The 19,489-nt window shown below is 46.2% G+C and overlaps 1 protein-coding gene across 1 annotated transcript in view; it reads left to right on the plus strand.

The window, feature by feature from the left end:
- DYRK4 (dual specificity tyrosine phosphorylation regulated kinase 4) overlaps positions 1-19,489 on the plus strand; it is a 110,250-nt gene that overhangs the window by 79,422 nt on the left and 11,339 nt on the right. Inside the window, exons 14-16 of the mRNA XM_061637885.1 lie at positions 2,826-2,964; positions 5,294-5,381; positions 8,183-8,355. Of these exons, the coding sequence (XP_061493869.1) occupies positions 2,826-2,964; positions 5,294-5,381; positions 8,183-8,355 (400 nt within the window). The remainder of the gene's footprint in view (positions 1-2,825; positions 2,965-5,293; positions 5,382-8,182; positions 8,356-19,489) is intronic.

The following is a 19,489-nucleotide window of genomic DNA, read 5'->3' on the forward strand; positions in this document are numbered from 1 at the left end:
GCACTGGTGGATTTGCAGCCAATCATCCAAAGTTTCCATCTCTTTGTTTCTATATCACAAGCACATTTGCATTACAATGATTGCTAAGTGGTCACTATCGTTCTCATTCACGATTTCTTACGGGCCACTTCAGAGCTCAGGGTATATCCTCCTCTGTGAAAGCCTGCAATTCAAACGGTCATTTTCTTTCCATTTGTTTTCTGAGCCAACCAAGCAGATAGATCAGAAAGTTTGCTGTTTGTATTTTGGGGCCAGAAACAGTGTAAACAGGCATTATACGTAAACATAGCTGAAAATCAATTGTCCGAATTGGATAAATTTTGTTATGGCTTTTATGGAAGAGAAACATTATACTTGGTATTGGTCTGTTGTCCGTGCCTGCACAGGAGGTACCTGAACTGCTCCAATTCTGACAGGGGATTGTGTTTACCACTGAGAAGAGTCTTCTCAGTGGCTGCCTGACCTCCCTCCACTACAATGAGATCCAATCAGCAAGAACGGTCAAGGAAGCATGCTAAAAGACTCTTCACAGTGGCTAAGACATTTTCCTTTCCTTCTTCCATTCTTTCTTTGACTATAGCATCTAGCCTCTTCACACAAACCTGATTCCCCAAAAGAGCTACTGCACAGAAGTTTTCCCTCAGGAACAATTCCTTTTTAAAACACTGTGGCGGGGCACTTAGGGGGGTGGGAGAATGAGAGGCAGAGACTTCATAACAGGGGATTGTGTCTACCACTGAGAAGAGTCTTGTCAGCAGCTGACTGTGTCGGAATTCTATTGAGTTGCATAGCGGAACAGAGAGTATTGAGCGAGCTTGTGTGTGTGTTTGAATCTTTGCTAAGATTCTACCTTCCCTGCAAATTAGTCAGACAGACTTTAAGCTGTAAAATAAGAAACAACTACTTTATTCTGGAAATACATTCTTGATAGGAAAGAGTTCTATATCTAGCTAACTAGCTATGTTGGAGCAGTCTGCACTGGTCCCAGTGCAGCTCTCATGCTGGTTGAGAGGGAGAGACAAAAGGAAAGATGTCTGCTGCCCTCTCGAGAGAGAAGAAAAAACTGGGAAGGTGGGAAAGAACTGGGATCAACATCCTTTGCATATCAGTTTAGCAGGAAGGGGAGAGACGGCAAGGATCAAAGGACAAGTATAGCCTGCCAACCAAGAGGTTTTTAACCCCATGCAGCCTCAACCCACTAAGTTGGAGTTGAACCTCATACATTCCAACACATTCTTCCAAAGGGCTCAACACAGCTTTAATTAGTGCTCCAGTTTAAACAAAGGACCCTTAATGATTAAGATCCATGTTCCATCTCTGCTCCAGTCCTACCTTTTCAGCTCCTGTTTGTGATACTGTGGGCACATCTACATGGGAGCATTTCTTCTTAGCAAATATACTGGTTTTACCTTCATTATTGATTTGCACCATCTGCGGTTCCTGCTCAATGGTAGCTGCCAATCAGTTTTTCACATTCACACAAGTAGGTATTCCTCTGGGAAGGATTAGTCTCACTGTTTCCTTGTGGCCTCACCCTGTAATTATATATTTCTGCTGCCTCTGGTTGCTAGGTTACCAAGTATGTTCAGCCTATTCTACCAGCTGCAGTAGGTTCCTTTAAAAAAAACCCTGAACGTTTGAATATCCGTGTTTCCCTGCCTATGGTTAGTAGGATACAGCTGAAATACAAACCTTTCTTTAAGCATTTTTAGTTAACTTTGCACCTACAGGAGTGCTCCAAATGGGAATTGGATGTTGCCTAAGTCCCTAACCCTGGCTCCTCCTCTGACACCCCCCTCCCCAGAATGCTCCTTTCTCGGGCCTTATGCTGGCTGCTGCCAGCACCTTCTTCTGGGATGGGCTTTCCCAGTGGACCCCTTGCTGAGCTGGCAGGGTCCCGGCTCCACTGTGGCTAAGCCAGGGCATGGTGCTTCTGCTGGCAAAACCAAGACCCTGCCAGCTCAGCCAGGGTTCTGCCACATCCAGCTCCCCTCAGCCCGGCGTAAATATGAATTGGGTTGTCCCTTTATTTACCAGTACCAATACTTTTCTTTTTACAATCGGTAACCTCTGTTTTTATGTATTTTTAATGGTTTTTACGTTATTTTTTAATTTGTTGCAAATCGCTTTGATGTTTTTTTAAAAAATAAAATACTTCTAAAGAGTAACTACTGTTGTTCTGGGTTGCAGTTTGAAGTAGATTTGAAGTATTTTTAAACAATCACAATGAAAGATTGCAGGTGTCTGTCATCTGAGGACTTAAGAATCCAAGCCATTTTGCTACTGTTCTGTCTTGTTTTAGAAATAATTCTTTGCTGGGAAAATTTTAATGGAATTTTAGTGTTATTCCTAAACTAGCAACTTATTAATAACCTTCGAAAGTGATTGTTTTTTATAAAATGTTAAAAGTATTTGCCAACCTGGGTTCCTTTGGGAAGGAGGGAGGAATAAGAAATTAAATAAATAATGTAAAATCACAAGTAATCAAGGGGAACTCTAGGTTTTTGAGCAACACTGATGCATAGCAACTGTCCAGTATTTGCCCACTGCCATTCCTGACTCAGCTTACCCTGCTGTTTTGCCCCCCCCCAGTCACAATGGTCAGCAGCCACCACTGGGAATGCCAAAACATTTATAAGATACCAGACATTTTGTGCTTTAGGATGTAAGTATTTTGACATGGTCTCTTGGAGTATGTACCTTTGAAAATATGCATTCAGCATTTATCTTTTCAGTCAGAATTGGACTAAACTAATAAATTTTCTGCAGTTTAAAATTGTTCACATTATAGCATTTAAATGCTCCTGTTCTTTCTCATCCCACAGTATAAATTTGTATGAACTAATCAAGAAAAATAATTTCCAAGGTTTTACAGTGGGTCTGATTCGTCGTTTCACCCAGTGTATATTAAGATGTTTACAACTGTTGTACACAGAAAAAATTATCCACTGTGATCTGAAGCCTGTGAGTATAGCTTTTTTTATGCTGTTGCTCTTTCAACTGTTTACTTGGTTCCAGATTCCACAGTTTCAACTTGAATATTGTTGTGGGAGGAAAAACCTTTTCAGAATGGCTAGAATCTGTGTTTTCTATAGTACATTGAAGTGTAAAATTTGTGCCCTCAGAAATACATAAGCACAAAGTCTTTAGAATAAGATGGAGAAATCATTGTCCAGGTTTAATGATCATATTTTATGTATTAGTTCTGTAGTATCATAGAATTTACAAAATTTTGTACCATTCTTATAATCTCCCGCATTTGAGTTAAAGGTAGCTGATCAGAAGCTCATTTTTAACCCATACACATTTTGGATTATTTATTCCATAGGATATAAAAATTCATCCTTTTTTCTCCTTAAATTTTGCTGCTTTATATTCTGCTACAAAAAAGGAAATCAACTTGTGTGTGTGTGTGTGTAGTTTAAGATTTCACTTCTGAATTGGGTAAGTCCAAACTAGATGTGACATAAAGCAAGATATGCCAGTATAGCATGCTTCCTATTCTTTTATAAAAGGTTTTTTTGCATGCACACATTTTACCTGACAATTGTAGAGTACTCTTCTACCTTTCCAAAAAGCCATAGCATGACTAAATTAATTTTGATAGGCCATAGACATATTTGAGCATATCCATGTTTTATGTAATTTACGCCATATATAGATAACGAAGGTAACTTACTGTTATTGCCCATCTTCCATGTTGCAGTGAGTAGTGTGTACGTGAATTTGTCTGCTGCTCTGATTGGACTATGTGCCTTCACTGGCTGCGATGCTATGAGTGCTTGTGCAGGTCGGGGTAAAGTAACCCCTTTGAAACTATTGAGAAAGGACCAGGACTGCCAGGAGATCAGTCAAGAGATGGGAAAGCTCTATAAAGACATTTGAGAAGTTGCAGCAATCGAATTACTACTTCTATGAATGACCTATGCAATTATTTTTTTGTGCCTAGCTAGGACAGGTGCAATCCAGTCATAATTCAATGACTGCCTACTCATGTACACTCTTAGGACTAATTTCCAGGCAAGTTTACAAAACCAGCCACATGTACCTAGCACAGAAAATTATGGATGGGTGACAAGACAGCTGTGGCAGTCTTGTCATTGACTGGATGCATGAACTATGAGCAGGGCTGCCACCAGGCTTGCTGGGGCCCTTGCCCTAGGCCTTGGCATGCATGCACACACCCAACCTGCCTGTCTCTCCTGTCTTTTGTGGCTGTGCTCACTGGTCTGCAATTAACCAAGATAGCAGCCGAGGTTTCTCTAAGGGGCTAAAGTCTCTGCCACCATCTTGGTTGATGGCACGCATGCAACATGCACCATCCCTGCCATCAACCAAGATGACAGCAGGGGCATCAGCACCTTGGCCGCCACCTTGGTTAATATCAGCCCTGCATGCACAGCCCGAGCAGCTGCAAAAGACAGGAGAGACAGGTAAGTGGAACCAACGAATGGGCAGGTGGCTGGTAAGCTTTGTGCTACTCCTGCGCCACCCTGAGGAGCCCCTCAGGACCCCTCAGCCAGGGCCCAACATGGCCACCCTTTAGTGCCAGCCCTGACTACCAGCACCAATTACAGTTTTGGAGATGTCATAAAAGTTGTGTGCATTCCTGTCAACTGCCAAACTGCTCATACCGATCCAATGGACTGACTTACACTGCTGTGTGCAAACTACAGTCATGTAGCAACCAGAAAAAAACAGATGTAGACTTTGCAGTGGAAGTTGAAGACTCAGAATATGACTGCAGTTGTGACAAACGTTAAAATTAAATTTAATAAAATATTAAATGCTAGCAGCTGTGAAATTATAACACTATAACATTTGAAAATAGAAACATGTGCATATTGAACCGTTGTTGAACTCACAAAACTACTAGATGTTTCTTTGCAAGTAGAATGCACTGGGGCAATGCCTAGGAGCTAAGTGGTTCTTGCTTCAGAAAGGGAGCGATTGCTACAATTCCTGATCATGTAAGAAGGAAAAAAAGCTCTGCTATAATAGAGTGCTTGCCTGTTGCTGATTTTACAGAGAAGTAGTACCCTGTAACCACATTCCCAATGAATTGGAAGGGTTTTGTTCATGTTCTTATATTGTCAGTTTACAAAAAATGGATTTTATTGGTGTAAAGATGTAGCTCTCAGGGTTCAGCCATAGAGATTTCCGACCTCCTGCACACAATTGCAGCCTGTTCATGTTTTCCTTTTAAAAACGATAGTTTCCCCAGTAGCTTGCTAACGTGTGAGGCGTGTGTTGATATTTTCTCTCCCACTCCTCTGCTTTTTCCTTCTTTTAGGAGAACATATTAATAAATCAACCTCAACCTGGGCAAATTTCATTTAAAGTTATCGACTTTGGATCAAGCTGCTACGAACACCAAAGAGGTTTGCAGAAAACTCAAGTTTTCTTTATTAACTTTTAATTTGTTTATTTACATTTTATACCTCACACCTTCATCATAAATTGAGGTTCCCAGACAGCTAACAAGGTACACTGTATATGGATTGAACCCTCCAACCCACTTGGAAGATACAAAGCTCCATAAAGTGTGCATATGATTTGTTTCATGTACAAATTTGTGTCCTCTTTTGCAAGGGAAGTGGAAGGTCCAAAAATAACTCTGGATACACATCTAATAAAATATCAAACAGACAGAATGTGAATAATTATATTTTCAAACTAGAAAAGGCAATAGGAATCCCTGGGGTCCTGAAGAATGGTTATTTTCCCTCCCTTTTAGGGTACTTTTCCTGCTTCTTCCTTTTATTCCAGTCTGGAAATCTCCATAGTTTGCCCTTTTATCCTAGCAACTAGGACATCTGTGAAGGATGCTGTAGTTTTGCATTACAGATCCTGCGCTAACCTCAAATGTAACTTTTTTTTTTTTACAATAATTTTTATTCAAATTTTCATAAAACATACAAAACAAAATCATAAAACATTCAAAGACAAAAAACAAAACAAAACAAAAATGATTAAACAAAAAAATAAAATGTTGACTTCCCATTTGTCGCAGATCAAATCAGTTGTAGGTCTACAATATATAACAATCCTGTCTCTTAAATTATATTATAAAATCACTTTCCTCCAGTAGTTATCTTAATTAATCATCAAATCTCATAAACATTACTTTATTCTTTCCACAAAAAGTCAAAGAGAGGTTTCAATTCTTTAAGAAATATATTTATCAATTTTTCTCCAAATAAACATGTCGATTAATCCATCTCGTTAATAATAATAATAATCTTATTGTCATAACCATAGTCCAAATAAACATATCGATTAATCCATCTCATCAAAATCTGTTAGGTCCAATAATTTCAATAGCCATTATTCCATTATCCATATTAATTCCATCTTCCATCTTCAATAGTCCTGTTAAGTCCAGTAATTTCAGTGTCCAATCTTCCATTATCAGTATTCCATAATAATCTTGCTGTCATAGCCATAGTCATATAATAAGAGTCTGATGGGAATTTCCTCTATCCCAAATATTTTCTTGCCATCAATTCTGAATAAGTTGCTGAAATATTGTTGTAAAGTCATATCTGTGTTCTTCTTTTTTACAAAATGCACTGGCTCATCTCTTGAGAGTTTTTCCATTGTCACATGGCTGCAGTTAATTCCATAGATTTTCTCTATATCAAGCTCCATCACGTCATTCCAGTCCAGAAGATTATCCAAGCCATTGATAACTTTATCTCTAATATCTTCATTAATTTCTTCAGAGATAACGTTAAATTCCAAACAGTAGATTTTATTTCTAATATCCATAAACTCCAGATCTTTTTCCAATTCCACATTTGTTCCAATCTCCAGGGCTTGTATCTTCCCTTTATTTTTTCTTTTCTCATCTCTGATCTCATTCTCCTCTCTCACAGGATCCCCTATTTTTTTAAGCTCCTGCGTCATTTTGCTCAGTTCAATTTTCAGCTCCTTACTGCCCTGTCGCAGGGTTTGTTTCGTTATCTCAATCTCATCCATTATTTTCTGAAACATAATTACTTCCAGATTCTCAGCCACTTTCTTGATTGCCATTTTTAAAACCACGAAAACAAAACAAAACAAAAATAAAGAAGAACCACTTCTTATTTCAGCAACAATTGGGTTAATATTCCAGGCTTGATGACATCACAGTATAAACAGAGCAGCCTGCCTTATCTCTCTATGTTCAAGAATACAAAACAAATTTAGTTCCCAGCATCAAAACAGTTAGTGGCGTCGTGAAGAAGCAGATTCGTCAAAATAAAATAGACCAAAAAGAGAATAGTCCCAGACAATATAATGTTCCTCGGAATAGAAATCCCTCTTCTGTTTATATCTTTAGAATGCACTTCCAGGACAGCTTTTTGCAATAGAAACAGAGACAAGCTGTTAATTTCGTGAATAACAGACAAGAGTTATAGCTCACCCAGAAGTTCTTTAAAGCTGATTCATTTGACAAATCTCTTTTTGCTGCAACAATTTAAACCAAGTAAAAAAAATAATAGAAAGAAGGGTGCTTGCCTGTTAGTCCGTTTTCTCTTTGAAGAAAAGATAAACGTATCGCATTAATCAGATAGAGCTTGTTCGGAAGTCCGTCCGGCATTGCTGGCTGGACCTTTTCTCATAAATTAATGAAATCCAGTCCTCCCAACAAAAACAGGCTTTTGAGGTTGATCTCTACGTTTCTCCCTGCCCGGGAGAAATTTCATCAGTCAAAAAAAAATGTTCTGACTGATTTATATCTGAATAAGCTTCTTTTGAGGCGGGAGCCCGTCTCAAAAGCAGGCACAAGCGAAGTCACCCTTCCCGGAAGTCTCAAATGTAACTTCCAACTTTATGTCTATAGATCAGTTTTTAGTTGTCACACGTTACCCATGGTAAAATCATTATCAAATATTCTCCTGAATATTTCAGGAAAATGGGGGAAGAATTTTATATGTCTAAAAAAAAGAAGTATGTCAACTTTGTTTTGAACCCATGAAACAAAACCCATAAACAAAACTTCAGGTAGCCATTGTTCATCATGGCAGTGGAATCCAAATTCAAACAAAATCATATATGTTTAGTAGGACCACATAAAAACTACAAAGCAGTGAGCAGTGTGTATGATTGCAGATTTTTTCTTATACCTTTTTTATCCATCGTTGGTCATCTTGATTTGTTTGCCCCTCTGTATTTCTTCTCTCCTTTTTTATTCTAGTGTATACATATGTCCAGAGTCGATTTTATCGTTCACCAGAAGTTATTCTTGGTCATCCCTACGCAGCCCCTATAGACATGTGGAGCCTGGGATGCATCATGGCTGAGCTCTACACAGGGTACCCACTTTTTCCTGGGGAGAATGAAGTAGAGCAGCTTGCATGCATTATGGAGGTAACTTCTCTTTTAACAAGGGCAGTAAAATAACAGCAGGGTCCCAAAGAACTGCACACAAGGATTTAGGCATGCTAATTTTTTTTCTTTTATTTCTTTGAGCAACTGCCACAACAACATCAGCAGTTTTTGAAACTCCAGTTTCAAAAGTGATTTGTCATATAAAGTTCTTTTTTAGTGGCTAAGGTGTCTGTGCCCTGGTTCGGACATTGTTGGGGCGCCCAGTACGCCTGTTGCTGCTACTGCAGCACTCTGCTACGCTGCTTGCCCTGGCTGGAGAGGAACAATTTCATCGCTGGCTGCTGTTTTTTGTGTGTATCGATTAGTGTGGTGTGAATGACTGTATGATTGTTGCTGTTATTGCGTCCTTTTAAGAATGGCCAGTGCTGTTAATATAGTTGCGGCTCTGAGTTTGCAACATTTTTAACTCATTGCTGCCACCTGGATGTAATAAATATCTTTGAATGTGTTTATGTTTTGTGAATGATTGAATTGTTACTATATGTGAGTCTTTAGTTGGAATTGTGTTGTAGTTTAATATTGTTTGAGTGTATTGAGTGTATGTTTATTGTACTGTATTATTGATTAAGTGTGTGTATGTGTGTGTATTTTGATATAAATTTTTGGTATTGTTATTATTTGGTATGAATGTGATCAGGTGTGTGTGTATTGGTGCTTTTATCTGTTTTAATATGTGCCTGGGAGAGTGTATTATACGTCAACCGGGGAGACCTTCGGGAGCCCCAATTAGCGTAGTGACGGGTAATGGGAGGTATGGTGTTGTGAGGAGAACATGCCAGGTAAGGGGAACTCGTCCCAGACAAGTAGTGTCTGTGACCTGTTCCGGTTCTCCTCACATCCCCAGGACTGCTGGTTGTCCTATCAGTCAGCCTTCGGATCTCCATATGCTGTTGTTAAATGCCAGGTCGGTACAACATAAGATCTCCCTTGTTTATGATTGAATTGTGGAGGAGGAGGCTGACCTGGCGTGTATAACCGAGACCTGGGTGGGTGATATGGGAGGAGTTGCTCTTTCCCAGCTTTGCCCACCTGGGTACATGGTTCAGCATTATGGTAGAGCCGAAGGTCGGGGAGGTGGGGTTGCCGTGGTCTATAGGTGTTCTTTCTCACTCTCCAAGCACCCTGTACAGGTGACGACTGGTTTGGAGTGTCTCCACCTTGCGCTGGGCCAGAGAAACAGGTTGGGAATTTTGTTGGTGTACCGCCCGCCCTGCTGCTCAACAAATTCCCTAACTGAGCTGACAGAGGTAGTCTTGGAGATATTGTTGCAGTCCCCTAGACTGTTGGTACTGGGGGACTTCAACGTTCATGCTGAGACTGCTTTATCTGGGGCGGCTCAGGACTTCATGGCGTCCATGACAACCATGGGGCTGTCTCAGTTTGTTACTGGCCTGACGCATGTGTCGGGACATACCCTTGATTTGATCTTCACCACTGGGCAGGGAGATGGTGATCTGGTGGTTGGGGATTTTTCATCTACCCCATTGTCATGGACAGATCACTGCTTGCTGAGGTTTAGGCTTACGACGACCCTTTCCCTCTGCAAGGGTGGGGGACCTATTAAATTGGTCCGCCCCCGGAGACTAATGGATCCTGAGGGTTTCCAAAGGGCTCTAGGGGATTTTCCGACTGAGAAGACTGGCGCTCCTGTTGAAGCCCTGGTTGAACTGTGGAATACGGAGATGACCCGGGCGGTTGACACGATCGCTCCCATGCGCCCCCTCCTATGTAGAGCTCATACAGCTCCATGGTATACCTCAGAGCTGAGAGCGATGAAGCAAGAGAGGAGGAGGCTTGAGTGCAGATGGAGGCGCACTCCTGAAGAATGCAATTATGCCTTGGTAAGTGCCTGCTCTAAGCGATATACAGCAGTGGTGAGGGCAGCAAAAAAGAGTTATTTTGCTGTCAGTATTAAGGCATCACTCTCCCGCCCAGCGGAGCTTTTTAAAACTGTACGAGGGCTTTTACATCTTGGCCCTCGGGATACTATAGATTCATCTGTAGCCCATTGTGATGAGTTCGCTGGACACTTCCAAGATAAGATCGCTTGCATTCGTCGGGACTTAGACTCCAATATTATAGCAGTTGGATTCAATGAAGCATCCAGACCACGGTCTTGTCCTCATTTATTGGATAAGTTTCAGTTGGTGCAGCTTGAGGATGTTGACAAGATCCTTGGACTGGTGAGGGCGACCACGTCTGTGCTGGATCCTTGCCCCTCTTGGCTGGTGAAAGCTGGCAGGACCGGAACCGCCGGCTGGGCCAAGGAGGTAATCAATGCCTCTTTGCGAGAGGGTGTGGTCCCTGACTGCCTAAAAGCGGCAGTAGTGAGACCGCTCCTGAAGAAACCCTCCTTGGACCCAGATAACTTGAACAACTATAGACCTGTGGTGAATGTTCCGTTCCTGGGCAAGGTTCTGGAACGGGTGGTGGCCGGCCAGCTCCACGGACTCTTGGATGACACTGATTATCTTGATCCGTTCAATCCGGTTTTAGGCCTGGGTTTGGTACCGAAACAGCCTTGGTCGCCCTGTATGATGACCTTTGTCGGGAGAGGGACAGGGGGAGTGTGACCCTGTTGATTCTCCTTGATCTCTCAGCTGCTTTTGATACCATCGACCATGGTATCCTTCTGGGAAGGCTCACGGAGTTGGGAGTTGGGGGTAATGCTTGGCAGTGGCTCCGCTCCTACTTGGTGGGTCGTCAACAGAAGGTAGTGCTTGGGGAACACTGCTCGGCACCCTGGACTCTCCATTGTGGAGTCCCACAGGGATCGGTACTGTCCCCCATGCTTTTTAACATCTACATGAAGCCGCTGGGTGCGGTCATCAGGAGTTTTGGGGTGCGTTGTCATCAGTACGCTGATGACACGCAGCTCTATTTCTCCTTTTCATCCTCTTCAGGTGAGGCTGTTAACGTGCTAAACCGTTGCCTGGCCGCAATAATGGACTGGATGGGAGCTAACAGACTGAAGCTCAATCCAGACAAGACTGAGACGCTGTTGGTGAGTGCCTTCTCTGCCCAGATGGTGGATGTTCACCCTGTTCTGGATGGGGTTACACTCCCCTTGAAGGAACAGGTTCGTAGCTTGGGAGTTCTTTTCGATCCTTCCCTGTCTCTTGAGGCACAGGTAGCCTCAGTGGCACGGAATGCTTTCTACCATCTTCGATTGGTAGCCCAGCTACGTCCCTATCTGGACAGTGACGACCTCGCCTCAGTCGTTCATGCTCTGGTAACTTCTAGATTGGACTACTGCAATGCGCTCTACATTGGGCTGCCCTTGAAGATAGTTTGGAAACTACAGTTAGTCCAGAATGCAGCGGCCAGATTGTTGACGCGGACCAGAAGGTCCGCTCATATAACACCTGTTTTGGCCCATCTGCACTGGCTTCCTATTTGTTTCTGGGCTGAATTCAAAGTGCTGGTTTTGACCTATAAAGCCCTACACGGCATGGGACCGCAATACCTGGTGGAACGCCTCTCCCAATATGAAACTACCCGTACAGTGCGCTCAACATCTAAGGCCCTCCTCCGAGTACCATCCCATCGAGAAGCTCGGAGGATGGTGACTAGAAATAGGGCCTTTTCGGTGGTGGCTCCCGAACTGTGGAACAGTCTCTCCGATGAGGTGCGCCTGGCGCCGACGCTACTATCTTTTCGGCGCCAGGTGAAAACCTTTTTATACTGCCAGGCATTTTAAAGTGTATTTTTACAGTATTTTATTACTATGTTGTATTCTGGATGTTGTTTGGTTCTCGTATTATTTTTGTGTTTTTATTTTTTTGAGTTATTATATTTATTGTATTTATATATTGTGCCTGCTTTTACCTTTTATGTACACCACCCAGAGAGCCTTCGGGCTTAGGGCGGTATATAAATAAAATAAAATAAAATAAAATAAATACTACGACCTGGGAGACCAGGGTTCGAATCCCCACACAGCCATGAAGCACACTGGGTGACCTTGGGCCAGTCACTGCCTTTCAGCCTCAGAGGAAGGCAATGGTAAACCCCCTCTGAATACCACTTACCATGAAAACCCTATTCAGAGGGTTGCCATAAGGATCGACTTGAAGGCAGTAACATTTACATTTTTAGTCAGACTTCACCTGGAATACTGTGTTCAGCTCTGGGTGCTGCACTTTTACAAGGATATGGATTTGTTGCAATGTGAGGGCAAGAAAGATGAGCAGGGGTATGGAAGGTTGAAGGAAAAATTTGCTTATTTTTCCTGGAGAAGAGAAGACAGGTGATAGCAGTCTTCAAATATCTGAAAGGCTGAGGACATGGATGAGGACAAGAACTTGTTATCTGCTGCTCCACAGGGCAAGACTAGATCTAGCGGACATAAGTTTAAGGAGGGTACATCTTGATTGAATATTAGGAGAAATAGAAAGATGCTCTAACTGGATTTTCTGCATCAAGCTACGGGGTTGGACTAAATGACCTACCAACTCTAAATCTGACTCACATAGTAAATAGGTCTACTGTTACAGAAACACAACTCCTTGGATGTGTAGAAATGAACTGTTAGTTCTCACCTGAAAGGTGATTTTACTGGATGCCAGTCCATCACGTGGGTAGTAGTCTGTCGTCTGGTCCAAGGACTGGAAATGCACTGACATTTGCAGTCTGAGGGGGCGTTGCTGGCCTGCAGTTCATTTCCGGATGCTGTCCCCGAAGGCGTAATACTGGAATAGCTTATGTGCAGTCCTGGCACGAATCCAGAGAGGTTAATAACCCTGCGGCCAGCAACGGCCTAACATAACTAATGGAGAAAAAAGGGCTACAGTGATAACGTAGGCCAAAAGTGTTCAATATATATCCAAGGAAAAATGATAGGCCCAGGAGGTCAATTCTCTCCCTCTCTCTCCCTCTCTCCCCCCCCTTCTATGAGAGCCTTCACCTGCTCCGGCAGCAGCTTGACTCTAATCTAGAAATAGTGGTCGAGCCCCGATGTACTGAACCAGGTGGGCCGTGATGGACTGGCATCCAGTAAAATCACCTTTCAGGTGAGAACCAACGGTTCATTTTCCCTGGATGCCAGTCCATCACGTGGGACATACCAAAGCCGTCCCAGCTGGGTGGGTCAGGCGAGCCCACTAATCTGTAGAGATTGCTTGTTGCAGGATCCGTCTCCCGAAGGAGGCCTCTGCCAAGGCATAATGGTCTATCTTATAGTGTCTAATGAAGGTAGAAGAAGAAGACCAATTTGCCACTCTGCAGATTTCTCTCAGAGAGGCGTTAGTGGAGAAGGCTGCTGAGGTGGAGGCTGCCCTTGTTGAGTGGGCTGTAATGCCCTGTGGTGGTGCCAAGTTGCTGGCCTCGTAGGCCAGCCTGATGTAAGTTCTTAGCCATCTCGCTAAGGTTGGAGTGGAGGCCTTTTTGCCCAGAGACCTGGGGTGGAGCGATATGAACATTGCCTGCGTGGACCTCAGCTTTCTTGTTCTGTATATGTGCACCCTAAGCGCCCTAGTGACATCTAGGCAATGCACCTCCCTTTCCCTTGGGTGTACTGGTCTGGGACAAAGGGACAGTAGGATCAGTTCCTGTTCCCTGTGGAAGGTGGAATTGATCTTAGGGATGAAGGATGGGTCCGTTCTAAGGACAATGGACTCCTCGTGAAAGGTGCAGAGCTGGTGTGCAACCGACAGGGTGCTCAGCTCCGAGACGCAAGTGACTGACATGATGGCGATGAGGAATAGGACCTTATAGGTCAAGAGCTGAAGAGGAATGGTCTCTAGCAGCTCAAAGGGTGATCTCTGCAGTGCAAGTAGAACTTTGTGCAGATCCCAAGAGTGAAAGCGGTGGATGGTCGGAGGCTGTGAGGCCGCCGCTCCTTTGAGGAAAACGCTGGAGCAGTGGATTGCTGCCAACTGGCTGACTGGAAGTGGGTGAAAGGAAGGCAGATATGGCTGATGCCTGCCTCCTTAACGTGGTGGCCTTCGGGCCAAGTCGGAGCCCCCTATGCAAGAATTTGAGTATTTGTGGGGCGCTGGGATTAGACGGGCAAATTTTCCTGGAGTGACACCAGCCAGCAAATGCCCTCCATGTTGCCTGGTAGATTCTGGTCATGGATGGTCGCCATGCCGACAAAATGACATCGATGATTCCTGACATAAGGCCAGAGCGTCTCAAGGTTCTTCGCTCAAAAGCCACACTGTCAGGCTCAGCCAATCTGGGTCCAGGTGATGAAGTGGCCCCTGGCACAGCAGATCCTGCCTCCATGGTAACCTCCACGGATCTGTGACTGAGAGGTTGAGGAGCTCCAAGAACCATGGTCTCCGCGGCCACCAGGGAGCAATCAGCACTAGGTGGGCCCTCTCCTCTCTCGCCTTCCGTAAAGTGTAGCCCAGGAGAGGGACCGGAGGGAATGCATAAAGAAGGCCCTTCGGCCAAGGTTGTGAGAGGGCATCTATGGCCTCTGCTCCTGGGGACTGGTGTCGTGTGAAGAAGTGAGGCAGCTGGTGGTTGAGCTTTGTTGCAAAGAGGTCTATCTCTAGCCGGCTGTACCTCAGCTGAATTCTGGCGAACACCTGCGGGTGTAAAGACCACTCCCATGGCAGAACCCTCTGGCTACTGAGCCAGTCTGCCATGGTGTTGTGCTCCCCGCTGAGGTGCTCTGCTGACAGGGAGGTGAGGTTTTGCTCTTCCCACTGCATGAGAAGAGAGGTCTCCACCTGCAGGCTCCTTGATCGGGTTCCCCCTTGTCTGACGATGTGAGTCTTTGTTGTTGAATTGTCAGTGTAAACCATAACATTGTCGAGATGAAACAGCTGGCTGAAGTGAAGGAGGGCTAGCTGGGCTGCTCGGAGTTCTAGCCAGTTGATACTGTGATTCGTCTCCTCCTCTGACCAGGTGCCCTGTGTGTATGCTGTGTTGCAGTGCACTCCCCAACCCAGCAGGCTGGCGTCCATTGTAATTATGGTCCTGGGGGGCTCCCTGAGGGGGGTACCCCTTAGCAGGTTGTCCTCCCTCATCCACCATTGGAAGGACCTTCAGAGCTCCCTGGACAGAGGAACCGTTTGTGCCGGCATCTTGCAATGCTTGCCTGATGAGGGAGCAGGGCCCACTGCAGGCAATGTGCATGGTAGCGCGCCCACGTAACTATCTAAATGGTTGATACAAAGAGCCCCAGGCCCTGGCCAGGCTCATGATGTCCACCGATCTGCTTCGTCGGAGACAGGAAGCAGTCTCCCTGATTGCTTGTACCTCCTTGAGGGAAGAGACGAACAAGGCCACGATCTGTGTCTGTCAGGGCCCCCAGATGTTGTAGCTGTCGAGAAGGGGCATTCGTGGCTGTTCACGTGGTTGACTAGGAAGCCCAGATGGTTGAGAAGAATTAAAGTAAGGTGGACATGGTCCCAGGCGTGCTGTAATGTGCTCGCCCTCAAGAGCAGGTCGTCGAGGTACGGATAGATGTGTACTCCTTGAAGCCAGAGATGGGCCACTGCAGCCGCCATGATCTTTGTGAACACCCTTGGGGCTGATGAGAGGCCGAAAGGCAGGGCTCTGTACTGAAAGTGATGGTGCCCCAGTGAGAACCTCAGAAACCTCCTGTGCCCAGGAAGGATCGGTATGTGGAGATATGCCTCCTTCAAGTCTATGGACGCCACGTAATCGCCTTCCTGCAGGGCTTCCCTGATGGAGGCTAGGGATTCCAGCTTGAATCTGCGGTACTTCACCGACCTGTTTAGGTGCTTGAGGTCTAGGATTGCCCTCCATGAGAGGTCCCGTTTGGGAACGAGAAACAAGACAGGGTAGACGCCTGAGCCATGCTGAGACTGCTCGATCTCCTCTACGGCCTGGATCTCCACCAGGTGTCGTACAGCCACTGACAGATTGCGCTTTCTTGGTTGATCCCTTGGAAGCCTGGAGGGAATGTATCTGGGACATGGAGGGTGGGAGAATTCTAAAGAATGACCTCTGGTGACTGTGTTGAGGACCCAGGCGTCCTCCCCGATGACCTCCCCTGCGGGGGCGAAGCGTAGCAGACGGCCCCCAATGTGTAAGGTGTCATTGATGATGGGCCCAACCGCCATGCTTGGAGGCCGTGGCTGTGTAGTCTGAGCTGGACACTGCTTGGTGTTGTAGTGGGGTCTAGCCCATGAGTAGCGGAAGGAGGGTTTGTAGTCTCTACCTCCTGGGGATTGTCTAGAGGCTCGAAAGGACTGAAAAGAGTTGTAGGGGGCATACTTTCTCTGGAAACGCCTGCCATCCGGTCTCGCGGTCACCATGTATGGCCTCTTTTCCTTGGGGTCTCATCGCCGAACAGCTTGCCTCTGGTGAAAGGCCTAGTAGCGAGATTGGCCCTGGCTGTGTTGTCAGCCTCCCAATGCTTGAGTGCCGTACCACGATGTCAGCGGCCATGGATCTGGCTGCAAGTTGAGAGGAGTCCATTGTGGTATCTGTGATGAAGGCCGCTGCTGTATGAAGCTTTAACAGTGTCTTCTGAGTGCACTCTGGGTCCTGCTCTGGGTTGTCCAGTAGCTCATCCAGCCAGACCAAGGAGGCCCTAGCGAAGACTGATGCAGTGCTAGAGGCTCTGAAGGCAATGGCGACGGCCTCATGAGCCCGCTTCAAGGCACAGTCCAGCTGGCACTCCGTAGGGTCCTTTAGCTGTGTCTCCCCTTAGGGAGAACGGATCTAGAGACAAGGCCCAGCACCGGCCTGTCCACTGTCAGGATCTGAAGAAACTCCATGACATCAGCTTCAATGATGTATAACTTGTTGGCCAGGGCCTTCCTTCTACAGGACTGCAAGGGATTGTTCCATTCTGCCAGGACAGACCTGCGGACTGGAGCTGGAATGGGAGCTGCGAGACGGAGTGAAGACCTTTCCGGATCTATGCCCATAGCAGCAGCCTTATCAACCCCCTGGTTTTCCATGCCCAAGGTAGTCCTGACTTTCCTTAAGAGCAGGGGGTAGTCAGAAGACTTGAAGAGGCACTGCGGAAGAGGCTCAGGCTTCTCGTCCTCAGAATTGGTACTCCAACCCTCCTCTGAGAGCTCCTCATCGGATGGGAGGTCATGGTCTTGTGGCTGGTCCTCGCGGAACCTGCCTCTCGATGCATCAAAGGGACTGAGGGACAACTCCCCCTCCTCCTCTGAATAAGGGAGAGGCTCCATTGTGTGATGAGACTTGCTCCTAGCCCCAGAAGAAATTGACTCGGAGGGGCAGGTAGAGACTGTGGCTTGAAGAGAGTCGAAGCTGCTAGCCATGGAGCTAAAGAAGGCCTTCCTAAACTTCTCCATGAAATCCTCCTGAAAATCCAAAGGCCGGCCCCAGCTCGAAGTAGAACGGCTTGATGAGCGCGTTGAGCAAGCTGTTTACTGGGAGAGGCCACTAGATTCACCATCTGAGGGCTCTGCATTGGGTACGTTGCCTGACTCCTGCTCTGAAGGGCCCGGTCCCTGAGGTTATGGGCTCTCTTGGGCGCGAGGACCTGTGTCTGCTCCTTCTGCCCCATGTATCTAGCCCTGCTGGAGGGCTGACTAGAGGGTCCCTTGTTGCATGTCTTCCTTGATTTCTTGGTGATGGGAGGAAGTTGAGCAGCCCTCTGACCCGATGGGGGAAGAGGTGGGGTCACCATAGGTTGAGCTGACTGTGCGAGCGAGGAGCCAGGCAGCTCGGCCTCATCCTGTTTGGAGGCCTTGCCGGTTAGCCTGGGAGGTGGAATGGCCACTTCACAAAAGGACTGGGTGCAAAGGCGAAAGGGCATGCTCTGCCCAGTACCACAGTTGGTAAGAGGTGGCAGCATTACATTTGAGTGCCCAAAAGGTTTGCTCTGCCCAGTACCGCGATTGGTATGGGGTGGTAGCGTAGCTTGTGCATGTTGGACAAAGGCATGGAAAACCTGATTCATTTCCTATCACTATTGTCATTTAATTTATTTTTATTTTTACATTATTATTGTTTTATTTTTATTATTTTATTATTTATTATTTTTTTAAACCAGGAGGGGGCGCTGCAGGCTGAGTGAACTATTCCCTCCTCAATGAAGACGCGGGAAGCAGTTGCAGCAGTCCACCAGCCAGCTGAAGGCTGGAGGGAGGCAGAAGAGGCGGCCCCGTTGGGTGGCTGTCTGCCGGCAAGCAGGAAGCCAGAGGCAGAGCGGCCTGAGCGCCGGTGAGCCATGCGGAACCCGCTGGTTGGTGGAAAAGCTCCTGGCCCCACTGTATCCGCTGGCGCTGGTGGGGTGCGAAGGACCCACTGGCCAGCTGATCGTCGGCCGCAAGGGAAGGTTGCGCAGGTCTGCCGGCTGCAGCCGCAGCAAGGAACGGACCCTGCCTGCTGGCGGCTCCCCAGCGGCAGCTGCAGCTGCAACTGCAACAGGGAGCATTGCTGTGGCAGAGAAGTACCGCCACTGCGTCGCCCCGGTAGGGCCACAGAGAGGCAAGCCATTGAGGTCCAGGGGTCATGGCCACTGAGAAAAGTGGCGGTAAGAGAGGGGCCCCCCAAGGGCGATATACCCCCCTTCTCCAGGCAGCCTGGCTTGGGTCGGGCTCCCAAACACATGGTTCAGTGGAGCCCGACAAGATGGCGCCCGTTCGCACCAAAAATTTAAAGGACCCTTAACTTAAAGAGACAATAAAAAAGAGGCTCACAAGCCTAAAAAGGCACGAGAAAAAAGGGATGGGGGGGAGTGAAACTCCATCCCCCTAGTCCTTAAAGAAAAAAGGGGAGAAAAAACTCAAGGAGTCAACAACTCCTAAGTAAACAATTCACGTGGAGAGTAGTTCTGATACGTCTGCCTTGGACCAGGACAGGAAATCAACTGGGGTCTGCAGGCCAGCGACGCCCCCTCAGACTGCAAACGTCAGCCCATTTCCTGTCCTTGGACCAGACGACAGACTACTACCCACGTTTCTGTTCTACTCTAGTTTAATGTGTTGTGGTGTCTCTCTCCTATCAGGGTCTAGAGCTGAAACTCCTACGAGGCCAGAAACCACACGAGGCTAGGATGGGGAAAACTAGGGTTGCCCAGTCTCAGATTTTCAGGCAGGAGTTTTGCTAGTCTTACCTGGACCCACCAGGAATTGAAGCTGCATGCAAGGCACATGCTCTTCCACAAAGTTACAGTCTTTCCCTCATATTCTGAAATACTGAGGAC

Source organism: Rhineura floridana, chromosome 8, assembly GCF_030035675.1.
Source record: "Rhineura floridana isolate rRhiFlo1 chromosome 8, rRhiFlo1.hap2, whole genome shotgun sequence".
NCBI classification, from domain to species: Eukaryota; Metazoa; Chordata; class Lepidosauria; order Squamata; family Rhineuridae; genus Rhineura; species Rhineura floridana.